Below are 20,533 nucleotides of genomic sequence, written 5' to 3' on the forward strand. Positions count from 1 at the left end.
AGAAAAAAAAAAAAAAAAAAAAAAAAACCACAATGAGATCCCATCTCACCCCAGTCAGAATGGCTAAAATTGACAAGTCCGGAAACGCCAGAAGTTGGTAAGCATGCAAAGAAAGGGAAACCCTCTTAAAGTGCTGGCAGAATTGCAAGCTTTTGGTTGGTAAGCATGCAAAGAAAGGGAAACCCTCTTAAAGTGCTGGCAGAATTGCAAGCTTTTGGAGGTGCCTGGGTGGCAGAGCGGTTAAGCGTCTGCCTTCGGCTCAGGGTGTGATCCCGGCGTTCTGGGATCGAGCCCCACATCAGGCTCCTCTGCTATGAGCCTGCTTCTTCCTCTCCCACTCCCCCTTCTTGTGTCCCCTCTCTCCCTGGCTGTCTCTATCTCTGTCAAATAAATAAATAAAATCTTTGAAAAAAAAAAAAGAATTGCAAGCTTTTGCAACCACTCTGGAATACAGTATGGAGGTTGCTCAAAAAGTTGAGAATAGAGCCACTGTATGACTTAGAAATTACACTACTGGCTATTTACCCCAAAGTTACAAATGTAGTGATCTGAAGGGGCACCTGCACCCCAATGTTTATAGCAGCAATGTCCAGAATAGCCAAACTATGGAAAGAGCCCAGATGTCCATTGATAGATGAATGGATAAAGAATATGTGGTGTATATTATACAATGGAATATTACTCAGCCATCAAAAAATGAAATCTTGCCTTTTGCAACAACATGGGTGGAACTAGAAGGTATTATGCTAAGTGAAATAAGTCAGTCAGAGAAGGCAATTACCATATGATCTAACTCATGTGGAATTTAAGAAACAAAACAAAGGTTTGTAGGGGAAGGGAGGGAAAAATAAAACAAGATGAAATCAGAGAGGGAGACAATCTATAGGAGACTCTTAACCATAGGAAACAATCTGAGTGTTAATGGAAGGGAGGGGTTTGGGGAGATGGAGTAACTGGGTAACGGGCATTAAGGGAGGCATGTGATGTAAAGAGCAGTAGGTATTATATAAGACTATGAATCACTGAGCTCCACCTCTGAAACTAATAATACACTATAGGTTAATTGAATTTAATGATATTAAAGAAGAAGAAACTGAAAAATAATTACACAAAAAAGAATGGCAGAGGAACTGAAAAGAAAGTAATAAAAGCTGCTAAAGATAGAAAAAAATAGAAATAAAATGCTGATATCTTTGATGTATATGATGGAAGTGGTTAAGTCAGTTTCTATTTCTGAGGTGCAGTTAAACTAATGTATTGTTAACAATGCAGATTGTGTGGATGGAAGGAAGAAGACAGTTTCAGAGCTTCAGTTTTCTTGGAAATCAGTCTTTATCAAATATTTAGAAAAAACAAAATATGACGATGTCATGTATAGCAAGAACATCATGTGTTCAGGCTGTATTTTAAGAATCTTCAGGCATTAAATTATTGATTCCTTAGATCAGCCCTATGAGGTGGCTACAGTTATGGTTATCATGACACAGGTGATGGAAATGAAGCATCAAGCTCTTAAGTCAAAACAGATGAAATCTAGTAAATACTTGTGTGCCAAAGGTACTGTTCAAATAATCTTCAAGTAACTCTGTGAATAAGGTACTAGATCTATCATATTTTCCAGGACAGGACAGTGACCTAGAGCAGTCATGTAACTGACTCACAAGCCTAGCGTGTGCATTTAGAAATTACACTGAAGAGGCCTGGTTTCATTGCCAATGTCCTTAAACTTTACCCCTGCTCATTCCCGTTTATAAATTGATCAAGGACACTGGTGCAAGCATCTGTAGGATGATGTTTAACGTTATACAAAACTACAAAAATTTTGAAATAGAGGAAACAAAAACTAGATCGGAAGTTAAGAAAACACTAAATTTTCCACCTATTTCCCAATATTTTTCTTTTACAAACTTTTGTATTTCATGAAACATAATGAGAAAAATATTCCTATAGCTATTGTGGTAAATTAGGTTGCTGTTCAATCAAACTACATTTCTACTGTCTGACCACTTTGAAAGGAGAACACCTTGCAGAAAATCAATGATGAGTTCAGCCATGAGACTTGTTTTCACAATATAATGTAAGTGGGAATGTGACAGCTTATGAGTTCAGAGTCCAGGCATTAAGAAGCACATTTCACCTAGCTGCTAGTCTTTGCTATAAAACATCATATACCAGGTAGCCTGGTCTTCTAAGAATAAAATATATTGTAAAGATCTGAGCTGAATCTGTAATCTGGAAACAGCCCATGCATGTCAACCTCGCTCAATTAAACCCAGCCAGCTAAAGCACAAACTGGTGAATGAGAAGTAAAAGCTTATTTTTCAATGTAGTGCAATCTTGGGTTGTTTGTAGCATAACTTCAGCAATTAGTTACAGCTACCATTTACGTATTATAAGAATTTGATTTAGAATAGTCATATAATTTCTCCATGGGAGTATAAGGAATCAGTACAGAGAGTATAAAGAATATATGTAGGGGTGCTTGGGTGGCTCAGTCTGTTAAGTAACTGCCTTAGGCTAAGGTCATGATCCCAGGGTCCTGGGATTGAGCACCCCCGCCCCCCCAAGTCTGGTCTCTGGTCAGTGGAGAGCCTGCTTCTTCCTTTACCTCTGACTAATGCTCCCCCTGCTTGTGCTCTCTCTCTCTCTCTGCCAAATAAATAAATAAATAAATAATCTTTAAAAATAATATGTGTAAAATATAATATGTCTATATTAAAGAGATAAATGTATATGAAATATGAATTTATTTTGCAAGTAATAATTGTGTTCAATCAATCTCCCTCTTGTAATTGAACAAGGGTAGAATATCTGCGTCATTATCAAATTACCAGAGTTTGTCCTGAATTCCGGCAGTAACAAGGTGTTTGACCCACATAAAATCTTTAATTTTTCTTCTTGTTTTTTCAATATTTAACCTTTTACTTTTTACATCAAAGCATTTTCTAGCCTGGGTAAGGGTTACGGAAGTGGGGACTTCGGAAATTTAATAAAACAAGATGTCTGTTAAATATCTGAAGTCCACGTAAGGAAAAGAACACACCAGAAAAAGTATTGAAGGACACTGTTTATTAATGATTGAGAAGAACCCAATCATTAAATGAACCTAATTTTGATAGTGCTGTACTACCAGTCACTCAGAAATACCTGTTCATTCCTCTCTCTGAGGAGGTGGAATAGAGGTTAAAGGCTCCTACACAGCGAACCTGTGGTTGTTGCATGATAACCCTAAGTGCCTGTTAACAATGTAGTACTCTTAGCTCTAAATCTACCCATCCCTCTGTGCCCTGTTCTCAGACAGTGGAGCTAGAGCCTATGAACTTCTTTTCCTTGTCAGCTCACATGAGGTTGAGTTTTGTTGGTAAAAGGCAGTGGAGAGACACTGCAGCAGAAAGCGCTCTTCTTCCTGGTTTCATGGTGTTTTCAAGGTGTTTGGCCACTATGGCTTGGTTGCCAGCTGCATGCATGCAGGAAGTCCTGTGTATTCAGGCTCCAGCAAGTTTTTGTGGCCAGTCCCGGTCACAACTTCCAGCCCTCCGCTCTGTGCCTCCTAACAGGGCTTCTTCCTGGCTGCCAGTCACAGCCTGAGATTCCCGCTCACCAAGTTCAGCCTGTGGACTGTGGAGCAATGAGCATGTCTGCCATGAAGCCGGGTGTAGCCCCATTGTCTTCAATGTCATCTAAATCCTATCTTCAGAGAGAAGACATGGCTTCCCAGTGACTCTCCTTTGGGTACTCTCCTTCAACCCTAAGAAATTCTTCATGATTTTCTTTATTTTAGTAACCTTTCCTCTTAGTAGGCTTTCTGTTACAAATCGATAATAATTGTTTACATCAAAATCCCCCTGGTTTCTGTCTCCTGAGTCAATTCTGATGGATAACCTTGCCTCCCTGGGTTGTTCAACCCTTACTTGCAGACACTTCCAGGGCAAGGAGAAATCAATTCATTTGGAAATATAAGTGGATTCATCACCTTAATGAAGACTACAGTAGCAACAGTAGATGTTATAATGTGTAATTTATTGATAATTTTTGTTATGAACCTAGAATTGTTCTACAAAGAGTATCTGAAAAATACCTGGAAAATAATCGTATGCTTTTGAAGAAATGAGAGCTATATTCTTTATAGATGGTGAGATACCGTTATACCAAAATTAGGTAACTAAAGTGCCCGGTGCTTACAAACATATATTTTTAATTCTGAGCAATTTTCAAAAGAACTTCTGTTTGAGTCAAAGTTGAAATATGAACAAATCTTGCCACTCTCTGAAGAAACTGGCGGCCTGAAATATAGAGAATTATATCTCATTACTCTTAAAAATATAAATCACAACACTTTGAAGAATAAACAGTTTATTTAGACTAATAGTTGTACATATAAATCTGAATATTTCCCATATCGTTTTTTCTGTGGAAATACTTTAATATTGTGTTACAGAATTGTTCACATATTGCACTTATTCTTTGTAAGATTAGTCCTTTTAAGGCATAAAATACAAAAGTTGTTAAGAAACTTACGGTTTAGAAAAGAAGGCTGAGCTTTTTGGACACAGAGAAGAATGAATACTGATGTTCTGGGAGACTCTACTAATCCATGAAGAACGAATGAAGAGGCCAAACAAACACTGTGAGAAAGCACGTTTTTTTTTAGAAGACAAGTAAAAGCTCTTATTTGAATTTGTGTAACAAACAGTTAATTCTTTCTTACTTTATAGAATCTTTCAAATTTTAATGTAATGTTAACCCTTGGACATGTTATCCAAACATCTGAGTAGAAGGAAGTCAGGAAGACAAACTGACAAAGGTAACAATTTCAGAGTTTTAAAAATTGATCAAAAGTTAATATTAATTTGTGAAATAGCTATCATAAAAAAATTCCTAGAGATTCAAGTAAGAAGAAACACATCTGTAGTCTTCTTGCCCAGCACTGCTCCCCACCTGTCCACCTTAGCTCCGAGATCCAGAAGCTTGTACCTCCACAATCTGGAGAAGCTACAAAAAGCAATGATGCTGGTGCTACAGAGGAGACTTGATTAGCAGTGGAGAAGGGAGTGAAATAGCCCATTGATTTTTTGCCCAAAGTGATGATTTTGCTTGATAATGAATGAGGAAAACCCATATGTTTACTAGTCAGAGGTTGTGGTCCTTGTGTCAAGCACTGTGACCCCCATAAATATAATGGGAAGATATTGTTAGTGAGAGTACAACAGAAGAGTTGACCTGAGTTCTCTACACACTTTTGAGTGATGGGAAAAAATATGCGCACAGGGAGATACCAAGATGCACCCAGTAGAAAGTAAAAGCAGAAGGAGGCTTGAGAACCGGTATTCAAGTTCAGAGCACTCCCCCCCCCACAACACACACACACAGGCACATCACAGGACAGAGGTTGGAAACCCTACTGACTTGCAGTCTTTGAACGCAGTCTTTTAAAAAACTTGTGGGTGACATCTACAGTACAAAATCACAAGGGTAATCCCTAGGAATGGAGACTGAAAAATAAAAATAAAGAATAAAAATTTGGAAACCCTGAACAAAATATCAGCAGCTGGATCAGAGGGGAGAAATCCAGCAATAAAGTGTATGCAACTTACAAAAAATATAAATGCATGTTGACAAACTATATCATCAAAAATATCTACCTAAAAGATGGAAAAAATGAAAGTAAACTGGCAAATGTCTACTATACTAAGGGAAAGTATAGGTCAAAGTAGACTTCTACTGGGATAAGATGTTACATTTATTAGAAAAAAAGTATTTTTTAATTTAACAATATTTTTTTTTATATTATGTTAGTCACCATACAGTATTTTAGAGTACTGTTTATAATATACGGAAATTTTATGGGGTGCCTGGGTGGCTCCATTGGCTAAGCATCTGCCTTTGTCTCAGGTCATGATCCCAGGGTCCTGGCATTAAGCCCCACATTAGGCTCTCTGCTCAGCGGGGAGTCTGTTTTCTCCCTCTGCCCCTCTTCGCTGCTCATGCTTGTGCTCTCTGGCTCTCTATGTATGAAATAAATAAGTAAAATCTTAAAAAAAATAAGTATATGGAAATTATAAAGAAAACAGTTCATAATAAAGAAAAGAAAAAACAGTTCAGATAATTAAATGAACATATAATGGCAGCAATATAGCAAGTAGGGAATATCAATAGAGAAATAAAACTATATGAATAAGCCACAGAGAAATTCTTAGTTTATCATTAGATATCTAAATGAACATTCACTCAGTTGCCTCTCCAGGTAGAAAAAAATGATGAAATTGAGGAAGGAATAATAGAATTTATTCATCTCATAGAATGAGAAAGACAAAGCAGAAAAATTGACACAGTTCAGAAATCTTCAAAGCAGTATCAGGAAAACCAGCATAGGTCTAAACACAATCTGAGAAGGACAAGAGAAGCAGGGGAAAAAAAAACCCAAAGACAAAAACAGAGAAACAAACCAACAAAACCCCAGAAAAACAATTATAAACCTCAATGAATAAATTTCTTAAATTTCATTTAAACAGTATTTATGGACCCCAGAGGCTCAGCAAACTAATAATAGAATTAGCACATAGAATTCCACAACTCAATGCATAATGAAATGACTGAAGAACTCATGTGAACACAAAGAAATACCCCTGAGGGAACAGGGTGGATCCTGAGGGCACTCAAGTCAGGGTGAAAATCATGGAATGGGTGATATAACTTCATCTCCAGCAGCCTTAGACCACATTACCTACCACAGAATCCATGCACGCTCTGCATACTAGTTCAGATTGGAGGAGGTAACATCGGTAAGACAAAGGAATAAGAAGCCCCAGGCCCTAAATACCCCATGCAAAGAATAACTTAAAAATATATCCAAACACAAACCAACGTAGATTCAGTCTAATCATTTTTGGTGAGGGTGCCAAGACCATTCAGGAGGGAAGGGAAAGTATCTCTCACAAATGGTGTTGGGAAACTGGCTTTCACAAAGGGTAAAAAACTGACTGTTTACATGCAAGAGAACAAAATTGGATGCTTGCATTTATACCACATACTAAAGTTAACTCAAAACGGACCAAAGACCTAAACAAGATGTCGTAAAACTATAAAATTCCTTGAATGGAAACAGCATTGCATTTGGTAATGATTTCTTGGGCACGCCACCAAAAACACAGACCAAGAAGAAAAGTCATTGTAGACAAATGGGCTACATCAAACTAAAAACATTTCTGTGCATCAAAGGGCATGTTGAAAAGAATGAAAAGACAGTGGGAAAAAAATGATTGCTAATCATATATCAAAAAGGGGATTCATATCCAAAATATATGAAGATTCCTATTAAGCCAATAACAACAGCAACAAAAAACAAATAACCTAATTTTAAAAAATGGGCAAATGAATTGAATAGCCATTTTTCCGAAGAAAATATACAAATAGTCAAAACGCATATGAAAATACTCTCCATATCATGAATTACCAGAGAATTGCAAATCAAAACTTCAATGAGTCATCACCTCATTCATTAGGATGGATACTATTAAAAAAAAAAAAAAAGAAAAAGAAGAAAAGTGTTGGTGAGGAGGTGGACAAAGAGGAACCCTGTGCACTGTTGTTGGAAATATAAATTGGTTAGCCATTATGAAGAAGAGTATGGAGTTGCTTCAAGAAATTAAAAATAGAATTACCATATGAATCAACAATCCCCCATGTAGGAAAATATCTAAAAGAATTGCAAGCAGGATCCCAAAGAGATTATCCGTACGCCCATGCTTGCTGCAGCATTATTCACAGGAATCAAGGGGCAGAAGCAGCCCACATGTCCACTGATACATGAATAGATCAGGAAAGCATAGTATATACATGACAATGTAATATTATTCATTTTTAAAATGGAAGAAACTGCCGGGCACCTGGGTGGCCCAGTCAGTTAAGTGTTTGCCTTTCCTCAGGTCATGGTCCTGGAGTCCTGGGGTCGAGCTCTGCATTGTGTCAGACTCTAGAGGGGAGAGACTGCTTCTCCCTCTCCCTCTGCCCTCCCCACCCCTGCCCCACTCCTGCTTGCTCTCTTTCCTGTGCTTTCTGTCTCTCTGTCTTAATGAATAAGTATATATTTTTTAAAGCGAAGGAACTCTTATCACATACGGCAACATAACTGAAACTCCAGTGCATTGTATTAATTGAAATACGCCAGTTACACTCACATGGAAAGAAAAGCATATGGCCCCTCTTATATGAAGTATCTGGAGTAGTCAAACTGACAAAACAGAAAGTAGAAGGGTGACTGCTAAGGCTTGGGAGGATAGTGGAGAAGGGGAATTATTCTTCAATGAGTATGGGGTTTGAGCCTTACAAGGTGAAAGTTCTAAAGGTCTGTTAAGCAACAATGTGAATATACTTAGCCCTCCTCAACTGTATGCTTAAAGTTGGTTAAGATGCATGATATAGTTCATAATAACCACATTATGGAAAGAGCCCAAATGTCCATTGAACGATGAATGGATAAAGAAGATGTGGTATATTATACATACCTATACAAAGGAATATTGCTCAGCCATCAAAAAGAATGAAATCTTACCATTTGCAACAACTTGGATGGAGCTAGAGTACATTATGCTAATTGAAAAAGTCAATCATAGAAAGACAAACACCACCTGTTTTCATTCATATGTGAAATTAAAGAACAAAAGAGATAAATGGAGGGGAAAGTGAAGAAAAAAAAAAACCCTGAGAAGGAACCACAGCTTACCACAACTTAAAAGGTAATCAAACAAAGAGAGGTGATCTTCAGAGTAGCAAGAGAAAAACTACTCATTACATTTAGGAAAGTAACAGTATGATTAATAGATGAGTTCTCAACAAAAAATACTTAAAAAAAAAAGAAAAAGATGGCTGGTCTAATTCAGAGCTGAAAGTATGGGAAAAACAAAAACAAAACAAGACAAAACAACCAACCTACCACCCCCACACAAAAACTCAAAACATAATAAAATAATGCAAAAAGACTTGTCGAATAAGAATTTTATTGCTTTTTTTAATAATAATTTTTTATTATATTATGTTAGTCACCATACAGTACATCCCTAGTTTTTGATGTAACGTTCCGTGATTCATTACTTGCCTATAACACCCAGTGCACCATGCAATACGTGCCCTCCTTAATACCCTTCACCAGCTTATCCCATTCCTCCTCCCCTCTGAAGCCCTCAGTTTGTTTCCCAAAGTCCATTTTAAATTCAGCAAAACAGAGGGTGCATAAAGACCCCACAACAAACACAAAACCTAAAAGAATTTCTACTTAGTAGACCTGCCCTCCAAAAATATTCTTCAGATTAAAAGGAAATGATGCTAGATGGTAACATTAATTCCCAAGAAGGAATAAAGATCTGCAGAAATGATAACTATGTCTGTAAATCTTAATTGCTTTAACGAGAAGATCATTTAAAGACATCATTTTATCTCTCCACGGTTGGGTCTATATACAATATACCTTTTTTTTTTAAATTTTTTTTTTATCATTCGTTAATTTTTGTGGTGCAAATTCGCCATGAATGCTTCATTTCAATTCACCAATGTGAAGTCATGAATTCAGTATAGGAAAAGACATGCACGATGGTGTTCAGAAACCAGTACTAGCTGGCTTCAGGACGACATTGTTAGAAGTACAGGTTTCCCAATCTATCTTGGCAAGTAGAGTGTTCTATGAAACTTTTCCAAAGATGAAATGGGGTAAATAGAAGAAACAATTGCCATTATTATACATGGAAAAATTGCTGAGCATTCCCTGATTTATAAAATAACTTCTCAAATAATTTTTCTTACACTTTAAGACACATATTGCTAATAGACGCACAAAATAAACTGAGATGAAATACAGGCACTCAAAGACACAGTTCAAAGCTATGCTTGGTTCTGAGATGCTGAATATAGTCTCTGAGGAAGGAACTTGACAGGCTCACTCTCACTGCTTGGGGTGTGCACTGCCTCTATAACAGTAAAACTAGCACTGAACACAATTTTCATTGTTCTCCTTTTGTCCTAAAAGCAAAAATCCCCTTCAGAATTCTGTTGTTCAGCAAGAATTGATACTAAGGTCTTTCATAGAAACAAATGGACATAATACAAACATCTGAAAAGCTGAGGAATACCTTTAGTAGTTAAATGAAGAAAAGGATCTATGTTAGAGCAAATTTAATATATTTTATCAGAATTATTCAGAATAATTTGAAGTAGATGGTGATCAGTGAATTATACATGTATAAAGAGCGCCATCAGCAAGATGGAGGGTGAAGGGGTCCCAATGGTCATCAACCCCGCAAAAAGCAACAAAAAAAGGACTTCAAGCTTAAAATGGCACAGGGAAATTCTAGATATAAATAAATAAATAAATAAACTAACAAATAAATAAACACATTTAAAAAAAGGAAGCAAAAATGTGGTGGAGCTCAAAAGTCCAGGATGGCTCTGTAGAAAGTAAAAAAAAAGCATTTGCCTGCATCAGAAAACCCTCCAGCTGAGAGCTACTTGGCAGCTATAGTAATCCCAGCAGGTGAAGTCATTACATGGAGATAAGGGGAGCAGGAGAACCCAGCAAGTTTCACCCCTGTGGACATGTGCAGCTTTTGCAACAGAGGTGCCATACCAGTGCTGACGTTAGGTGATGGAGAGCCCAGAGAGCTCCCCACTGCCTCTACTCCCAGAGGCTGGAGCTGTTGCTAGGGGGAGATCTTCTTTCAGGGGCCCCAGTTGCTGCTCTTAGGGCTGGGCACCATAGCACCTCGCCATTTGTAAGACCAGAGTTGCTTCTGGTTTTTGCCCACGCCTGGTCCCTGACTGGGGCTTTGTCTCAACAACACTGGGGCAGCCTCGCTGTCCTGAGTCTGGCCTCCAAGTCCTAATAAATGGATTGGCTGCCATTAGTGGTGCATGCTGCTGCTGCCCGGGGCCCCACCCACCAGGTTCTGGGCATGACTCTGGGTCTTCACTGTAAAGGGAGCTCCTGCTGCTCTGAAACCCAACCCCATCCCAGGCCTGCACTCTGAACTGCCATTGCTGACACCAGGTTGTTACTGCCTGGGCCCTTTCCTCCACCTATGGCAGCTCAAGGCTCTGACCCATCACTGCTAGGGCCAAGCTCCTACTGCCTTGAGCTCAGTATACTAGGTCCCACAGCAGGGCTCCGAGTCCTCATGGCTGGTACTGTACTCCTGTCTCCCAAGACACACTTTCAGCTCCCAGGTCACAGCTGGAACTATCATTGTGCGCTAGGCTGCTAGAGCCCCGTTCTCAGCTCCCTGGGTCCTGACACACGGCTTGAACAAACCACCACAGGATCAAGCTGCTGCTATCTTGTGACTGCCCTTGGGACAGAGTCGGAACTGTCTCACCAAACCCAACTACGCTGTTACCTCGCCCTGCCCTGTGGCCTCAAGTCCCAACTGAACATTGTCATCCTAGGACCTGTGTCACTGCTACATCCCCCCTGCCAGACAGAGTCACGGTGGCGAGAACCTGAGACCCAGTACAGATTCAGTGGAATATCTGCAGATGTCTCCACCCCAGACCCCAGTGCGGCAGCCACAGCAAGGGAACCTGTGCTCCAACACGCAGTCGCTATGATGCTTCCATCTGGGCCTGATCCTGCATGACAGCTCCAATACTGCTCCGAGGGCTCTGAGGTCAGCATACCGTACCAGACACCAAAAAGGGTCCTCTCAGCAAGACCTTCTCACAGGTAAGACAGGAGAGAGTGGGATAATATTTTTAAAGTGACCAAAGGGAAATCAACTGTCAACCAAGAATACCTCACTCATCAAACCGTCATTCAGAAATGAAGAAGAGATAGACTTTCCCAGCATCCCAGGAGATGATGTGTCGAAGTTTCAACCCTTGCCCCAAATGACAGTCGGAGGAGAGCAGCATGACTCCAGTGGTGGTTTGTTAACGCCACGTGTCAGAAGAAATTTGAACTATTAGACCTGTCCTACGGAAACGCTAAAGGAATTCTTCAAACTGAAAAAAAGAGACAAAAGTAAGTAACATAAAAACATAAAAATATAAAATCACTGGTAGCGACCAAAAGGAAAAGATCCCTCACATAGTTTTTGGCAATGATTTCTTGGATAAGTCACCGAAAGGCAAGAAAAACTAAAACAGAAAAGTGGGACTGCATTAAACTAGAAAGCTTGCACAGCAAAGGAAAGAACAAAAAAGTTAAAAAATATTTGGAAGAACAATGTACAGAACAGGAGAAACATTGTAAACCATATATCAGATAAGGGACCAATATCCAAAATATATAAATAGCTCAACCAAAGCGATAAAAACAAAGAAAATAATCCAATTCCGAAAATGGGCACAGAACTTGAGCAACATTTTTCTGAAGACATAAAAATGGCCAATAGGCACAAGAAAGAAAATCACTAAGCATCAGGGAAATGCAAATCAAAAGCAGAATAAAATGTCACCTCGCACCTGTTAGAATTGCCTTTTCCAAAAACATAAGAGAATAGTGATGAGGATCTGAAGAAAAGGAAATCTTTTGGAGGAAATGTAAATTGGTGCTGCCACAATGGAAAACAGTACAGCGTTTTTTCAAGCAATTACAAGTAAAAATACCATATTATTCAGTGATGTCACTGCTACATATATAGCAGATAAGGAACATATATAAGGTGGAAGAAGAACTCGACATAAACATAGAATGAATAGCAAAATTGGGCCCTAAATCCAACTATCCCAATGATGGCATTCATGTTAATTCAGTAAATATTCCAATCAAAAGATAGAAATTGTCTTCCTGAATAAGAAAAAAAAAAATAGTAAGATCCATCATTATGCTTTCCGTAATACACATGCTTTAGATTCGAAGACACAAAAAGGCGAAAGTAAAATGACAGCAAAAAACCTACCATACAAATAAATAGTAACCCCATAAGTGAGCAGGAATGGCTATTCTAACATCAGGCAAAGTAGCTGTTAAAACAAGAAATATTCTTAGAAATTAAAAGTACATTTCAACATGTTAAGGCTGTCAATATAAGAAGACAATCGAATAATTATAAAAATATTATTCACCTGACAACAGAACCCTCAAACACATGAAATAGAAACTGGCATATTTGGGAGGATAAATAAACAATTCAATGCATATAGTTTGAGATTTAAAAGCTCTTCTGTCAGTAAGTGAGAGAACAGCTAGTCACAAAAGCAGGAGGCCTTGGAAGACTGTTAAAACACCAGGAACCAGCCTGACATAACTGACATATATAGAAAGAGGTCTAGCTCATAAATAGGGATCAAATAATTGAAGGATGGAAATCTTCAAAGTATATTCTCTGAAGACAAAGGAATAAATTAGAAGCGACAGTGGAAAGAAATGCGGGAAATTTCCAATCGTGGAATAGTGATACACTTCTGAAAAATATATAGCTCAAAGATGAAATCTGTGAAAATACCTTGTACTGGATGATACTAACCTGAGAATATATCAAAACTTTTAGGGTGGAACTAAAGGAATGTTTAGAGACAATTCGTAGCCTTGTCACTTCTACTCAAAAGGAAGAGTGTTATAAAATGCATGAACTGAGTAGCTTCCCTCTCAAGAAACTGTGCAGAGAAGAGCCAATTAAAGTTAGAGAAGAAAGAAATGATAAACATATACTTAGCTGAGGGTCCTCGGTGAAGTATGTATAGGAGAATAACTCACAGTAGCCCCAAATGGATCAATACCCAGATATCCAAAAGCATTAGCAATAGCATGGATGAATACACTGCAATAGAATCAGACAACGTAACAGCAAGGAGTGTGGACAGTTTGCAGCTTCATGCAACGCATGGATGAAACGCACAAGCTTAGCTTCTCCCGAAAATGCCAAAAATAAAACATGCATACTGTATGATTCCATTTATGTAAATGTTTGTAAACGGAGGTGAGAACATGAAAGGGGCATTTTGAAGTGCTGGCAAAATTCATTTTCTCATTCACAGGATGGTGACACTTGAATGTATCCCATGTGCATCCATCTGTGTGGACATCATACCACAATAAAATTACCATACGAGAATATTATGAAAATATGCAAATATGTTTAAAATTAGACCTAAAGTTGAAAACAATCCTACCAAGTGCAACTTATGAAACAAAAACAAAAAGAAAAAATATCAGAAGTGTCTTAACTTCTAATATAACTTAATTTGTAATTTAGAAAGCTTTTTCATACTCAGTGACAAAATATTTATAAGCTTATGAGTAAAGAAAGATGAAATGTGAATTAAAAACCAAAAAGGAACCCTTATAAGGTAGAAGAAAGTGTCTAATAAAATATGTGATGTGTACATTTTCTTGGAATACTAAAAAAAGGAAATTACATGTCAGTGGCAATCATAAACTGATTCTGACAACATATAACAATAGTGGATTGTGACATAAGTAGTTTTATTGAAGCAATACCACATTGGATTTACATGTGAAATTCCCTAAACTTAATCTGCCACATTACCAGAGTAAAGAAGATCGGATGATGAGATTTCTCTGATGAAGAAGGCAACTGATAAAACTAATTTTTATTCTTAATTAAAAAAAAACCATTTAGACTGATAGAAATAAAAAGGAAACAACCATGCAATGACCTAGAATAGATACAACACTTTGTAAATCTACTGTTGTTTACAAAAGGACAATTTTTAAAGTATAGATTTACATAAAAATACATACAAGATTAAAGAAAGTGAGGAGGGGGCGCCTGGGTAGCACAGTCATTAAGTGTCTGCCTTCAGCTCAGGGCGTGATCCCAGTGTTCTGGGATAGATCCCCTTATTGGGCTCCTCCACTGGGAGCCTACTTCTTCCTCTCCCACTCCCCCTGCTTGTGTTCCCTCTCTCGCTGGCTGTCTCTCTCTCTGTCGAATAAATAAATAAAGTCTTAAAAAAAAAAGGAAAGAAAGAAACTGAGGAGACAGCACAAAGTTTATACCCAAACATATATGGAATGCAGATTTCAACAAAGATACAAAGTCATTCAGTGGAGAAAGTATAGTCTTAACAACAAATGTGGAAACAATGGAGTATCAAATGAAATTAATAATATATACCTTATACTATGTATAAAAATGATGGGAATTGATGAGGCATAAGTATAAATAATAAACTTTCAAGAAAATGTATTAGAAAAAACTGACCTAAAGTTGGGCAGAGATTTCTTAGAAAGAACAGCAAAACATGATCCATAAAAGAACAAATTGATGAAGTGTAGTTCATTAAGATAATGTCTGCTCTTTGAAGAGAAGAGGAAGACTAGTCATAAACTTGAGAGGAAATACTTACAAATCATACATATAGTAAAATACTTGCTGCCAGGATACATAAAGAATTCTCCAAATACAATAACAAAAAATAAAAATACACCCAAAATATTTCAAGATACTTCACCAAAAAACACATATTGATGGCAAATGAGTACAGGGAAAGATGCTTAATACTATTAGTCCTGGAAGTTTCAAATTAAAGACCTACATATCAGAATTCTTGTCCCCACTAGATAGAGAGGATATACTGTTCCCTATTCCCTCCACCAAATACAGCTAAAACTCCTGCACATTATATATAAGACAACATAAGATTCAAACAGGTGATGAGAAAACTGACGGAACTGGGCACTCCAGCCCCAAGGAATGACATGGCTGTGAGCGCCCTAGAATTTATCCTTCAATCTAAAGCCCAGACTGTTGTGCAATCTACGGACACCAATGGGTACGGACAAAAGTCCCCAAAATGTTATTGTTGGTTTTTTTTTTTTTCCCTCCAGTCAAAATAATGGAAAAAAGGCATGCTAGAAAAGCCAAAAAAAAAAAAAAAAAAAGGTAGACTGTAAGTACATTATTCCAATCAAAAACCATTGACTATCCAGCAAAAATATCACTCAGGAATGCAGGGGAAATCAAGACACTCTGCATTAAAGGAAAACTAAGAAAATGTGTCACTGCCAGACCCACTCTGAAAGAACTGCTAAAGGGAATTATCTACACCAAAATTCAATGATAAGAAGGAATCTTGGATCATCAGGAAGAAAGAGACAACAAAAGAAAGAATAAAACTATCATTAGGTCTAATAGACTTTGCTTAACCTCTTGTGTTGTCTATATTGATATTTGAAGCAAAACCATTAGTTGAAGCAAAATTATAACATCCATGTGATTCTCAATATAAGTAGAGAAATATTTAAGGCAATTATAGTAGAAATGAGACATAGTAAAGGGACATCAAGGAAGGTAAAGCTGTACATTTTACTTAAAGCGTCATGGGTTGTGACCGACTGTGTAGACTGACATATGTGTTTACAATTATCTACATAAAGATATCTAATATCTATATTATTAACATAAAGCAGATTAGAACATATAATGGACATATATAACTTTATATGCCCAAAGTTATTTATGAAGAAAAGATCTACTTTGGTTTAAATTATGCCCCATCAATTAGGTCATGATGTAGAAAAGTATAACCTTCACTTTTATCTCACAGCATCACAAATACAGCATCACAACTACAACATCACCAAAAATAAATTCCAATGGGATCATAAACCCTAATTTAAGTTTAAACAGAAAGAAAGAAAGAAAGAAAGAAAGAAAGAAAGAAAGAAAGAAAGAAAAGGAAAGAAAGAAAAGGAAAGAAAGAAAAAAGAAAAAAGAAAAAAGAAAGAAAGAAAGAAAGAAAGAAAGAAAGAAAAAGAAAGGAAGGAAGGAAGGAAGGAAGGAAAGAAAAAGAGAGAGAAAGAAAGAAAGAAAGAAAGAAAGAAAGAAAGAAAGAAAGAAAGAAAGAAAGAAAGAAAGAAAATAAGTCCTGGAAAGTAATATATGAAATTACATTCAAGAACTTTGAGTAACTTCTGAAATAGCTTCAAAATAATCACTGACACCCAAGTGATATATTGGACCATGTTAACATTAAGATTCTGATCATTAAAAGATTTGAGTAAAAATGTAAGACACAGCTACTTTCATCTCATAAACTCAAAAAGTGCTCATATTTAAAACATGATAAGGAATTCTAAAGGACAAACAAAACAAAACAAAACCACCATCTAGGAGAAATGAGTAAGAGACACACTCAAGCCCTTCTCATTCTCACTGAAGAGAATATCCTAATAACTCATAGCCTAAAAAAAAAAAATGATACTGTTATATAACCACTAGAACTTACTGTAATAATTTTTCTGAGTCTACCGAGTTTTGGATCAAGGGACTGACTATTTTGTACAATGTGTACTTCCACAATACATTAGAGAAATGTAAGGATAATTTAATATATTGAAAGACACACATATCTATGACCGTGCAATTTCATACTCATGTTTAGAAGAAAATGTAATATAATCATATGTAAATACAATTATAATGTTACATTTATACATTAGTATTTTATTATGACAAATGCATTATTTACCTTCCATAAACATAATATACTATATACTATGTAGTCACGTATTATAAATTATTATAAATACAACATGTGGAAAAAGATATAGAAAAGGCCTTTCATAAAATAATTATTCATAATACCCACATACTAAAAAGGAACCAATTTTCTGAGAATGGATTTTAAAATGTCATATTCATATAAGACAGCAGCAATGAAAACTCACAAATTATAGACAAATGCGACAATATAGACAGATTACAAATACCATATGAAAGTGAAAGGAGACATACATAATAATGCACACTGCATGATTCCATAAATATAAAGTCCAAAAATAAGCAAAGATATTTCATATTATTAAAATTGCCAGGGCTAATAGAGGCTCTAAACTCGAGAGTTCATGATCTGATTTGTAATTATGTGGTTCTAACTATTTTGTGATGAATGTGTACAATCATATATTTAGTTTTCTTGGTGTGTGATAAAAAAATTGTAAGGTTATTTTGGGCAATGGAAATTATCGAATGTCATTTAAAGGTATAAACATATAAATAAAATATCGTAGAGTCAAACTATGGAATAGTAACAGACTTTAAAATAAATAAACTAGAAATATGTACAAATATATAGATGAATTCTACAAATATAATATTAAATGATAAGCTTTTAATAAAATCTGGAAACATTTGAAATCTCACCATTTCCTCTTCATCATCCATGTAGAACAGTTTAGAGCTGTTAGAAGCACAGGACGACCAACTCTCACGCCATGATTTTCTTTCAGTGCTAATGTAATAGCAACTGTTGGAATATGTAATCCAGGCTTTTGGACAATGACATGCTGGGGAAAGATTATGAGATATTATCCAAAAGGCTTTGAATATTAAAACTTGCAAATTTACACCTTGCATATGTATACAAAAATGGGTATGAAATACACCAATTTACCCTCACAAGCTGGCAAAAATAAAACAACACACACACACTCCCAGAAGAGTCAGGCTTTCAACCCCTAACTTAGGTGCCCATGTAAAGCAAACATACAAAAATGTCCATCTCTACATGTCCTTTGAATCACTGAACAAAACCACTTTTTTGGAATTGTATAACAATTTATCTCTTATCATGTTATAGCAGGAGGAAATTTGAGGCCATTGGTAACAATGGGTAGGTGACTTTTTATTTTTTATTTTATTTTATTTTTTTATTCTATTTTATTTTATTTTAAGATTTATTTATCTATTTATTTATTTGAGAGAGAGAGTGTGGAAATGGGAGGGGTAGGGGGAAAAGGAGAGAGAATTTCAAACAGACTCCATGCTGAGCATGGAGTCGACATGGGGCTCAATCCCATGACCCTGAGATCACAACTTGAGCCAAACCCAAGAGACAGACACTTAACTGGCTGAGCCATCCAAGCACTTTGGGTGATTTTAAATGAGTATTCCTCATACTGTTGCATGAGAAGTAATGCTCTCCTATACTCATTATTTCTGAAAATTTATTTTGCAATTTTCTAATTCATTTTCCCCAACAGTATCTATTATCATCTTTGTCTAGCTTAAGATAGACATAAAATATAAATTATCCTCATATCAAAGTTTTGAAAATGATGTTCTACCTTTCTGGGTCTTTGTTTCCAATGATGCTTTGTTCTGCACTGGTCCTTCAGTAACTAGAAAAATTAAAGCAATCCTCATAAAACTTAATATTAAACTAAATAAATCATTATGATTTGAGTTTCTTAGTTTGAAGTTTGGTGTATTGTTTAGAATGAGAAAACTCTGTAGTAAAATTTATTTACCCATAAAAATTGAATAAAATAATGAACGTGGGGGAAGATAATTCAAAAGTGTAAAGAACCAAACCTCACAGTCTTTTACAGTATTTTAGTATGTATATCTCAAGATTTAATTTGTGTATCTAGATAAGTTCTCTCCTATAGCTTGCATTTGAGTTATGACATCTGAATATATTTATAGTACTCTATAATTATTGTTATTTCTATTTTTGACAAGTTCAAAATAACCATTCCACATTAGAGCAACATGCATTAAAATGAGATAATACAATTCCATAATATTGTGCAACATTTCAAGGCAATGATGATCATTAAAGTGAAAAAATTCCCTGTAGTCATTCAAACACTAACTTACAGGTAATAACAGCTATTGCGACCACAGTGAACATCAAGACAAGGCAGATGATTCCCAGGACCCCAGCAATGAGCTTCCCTGGACATGAAGATAAATAGTTGGAAGAGAAATGAAAATGCTGAGAAAGGATGGATGGAAATAATCATTTAAGAAACTTACATACAAGAAAACCAACAATGCACAGGGAGTCACATATAAAAATTTGGACCCCAAACCTGTATCTACCATCATAATCTTCTCTCAGAATATGCCATTACAGTTGCAGTAAATATATTACCCCATGAGATTGGGTAAAGACCATGAATTACAACACTTAAACAAGGTTGGTCCTCAGATTTTAATTACAAAACCATACTCCAGCTCCAAGATCTGATACACACAAATGAAAAATGTGGGAGATCATTTCCTACTCATTCCTTACATCCCTGCATCCCTAGTGCAAACCCGAGAACAGTTATACTATATGTGTCTTGTTTTACCTTTCCACTGGTAGTTCTTGCCATTCCCTTGAAGATCGTGAGAAGCATTTTGAAGATTTAATTCTGCATAGGTTATTTCCTGCTCAGTTACCGAAGTGGAACTTTTAGTGCCCTTAGCTTTCCTTTGCTGTCTTTTTGAGTCCTTAGCCTGACTGAGTTCTGCATAGGTAACTCCTTGGTTATTCATCTCTGCAGCTGAGTATTGTCAGGCCCAGTGCTGAATGGGACTGCACTGAAGGACTTGATGAATAGTGTATGTAATGACAAGATTGCTAGGACAGTCGCACTGGGTGGAGTGTGTGGTGAGTGAGAGTACTCATTTGCAGTTGAACAATGTAAAATATGGTACTAATTCCCTTAGAGCTTTAAAGAAGCATTCCATGATAGAATAAGTGGTTTTTACAATTATGTTCTATGTTTGACACAATACTATTGATTGGAAAAATGTAAAGCAAAAAAATTAGTGAAGAAGAAAAGAATTCATGAATAATATTGTTCTTA

The 20,533-nt window shown here is 36.5% G+C and overlaps 1 protein-coding gene across 2 annotated transcripts; it reads right to left on the bottom strand.

The window, feature by feature from the left end:
• Positions 1-4,023: 4,023 nt before the first annotated feature.
• Positions 4,024-20,328, bottom strand: LOC100479023 (NKG2-F type II integral membrane protein). 2 transcript variants are annotated; one of them, XM_034645612.1, is made up of 6 exons: positions 20,033-20,328; positions 19,554-19,631; positions 19,019-19,072; positions 18,096-18,238; positions 4,519-4,625; positions 4,024-4,283 (listed from the first exon to the last, which is right to left on the bottom strand). In XM_034645612.1, exons 1-6 carry the CDS (start codon positions 20,217-20,219, stop codon positions 4,163-4,165), a joined length of 690 nt encoding a protein of 229 aa, XP_034501503.1. In that variant the 5' UTR covers positions 20,220-20,328; the 3' UTR covers positions 4,024-4,162. The 2 variants fall into 2 exon arrangements, with proteins under 2 accessions (XP_034501503.1, XP_034501505.1); XM_034645614.1 differs by lacking the exon at positions 19,019-19,072.
• Positions 20,329-20,533: the final 205 nt, after the last annotated feature.

Source organism: Ailuropoda melanoleuca, chromosome 16 (assembly GCF_002007445.2).
Source record: "Ailuropoda melanoleuca isolate Jingjing chromosome 16, ASM200744v2, whole genome shotgun sequence".
NCBI lineage: Eukaryota > Metazoa > Chordata > Mammalia > Carnivora > Ursidae > Ailuropoda > Ailuropoda melanoleuca.

Coding starts and splice junctions, on each gene's coding strand:
- LOC100479023 (XM_034645612.1), bottom strand. CDS start 20,219: ATGAATAACCAAGGAGTTACCTATGCAGAACTCAGTCAGGCTAAGGAC. Junction 19,073..19,553: donor CGCAATAGCTGTTATTACCT/GTAAGTTAGTGT, acceptor TAATTTTTCTAG/TTACTGAAGGACCAGTGCAG. Junction 18,239..19,018: donor GGAAACAAAGACCCAGAAAG/GTAGAACATCAT, acceptor ATCTTTCCCCAG/CATGTCATTGTCCAAAAGCC.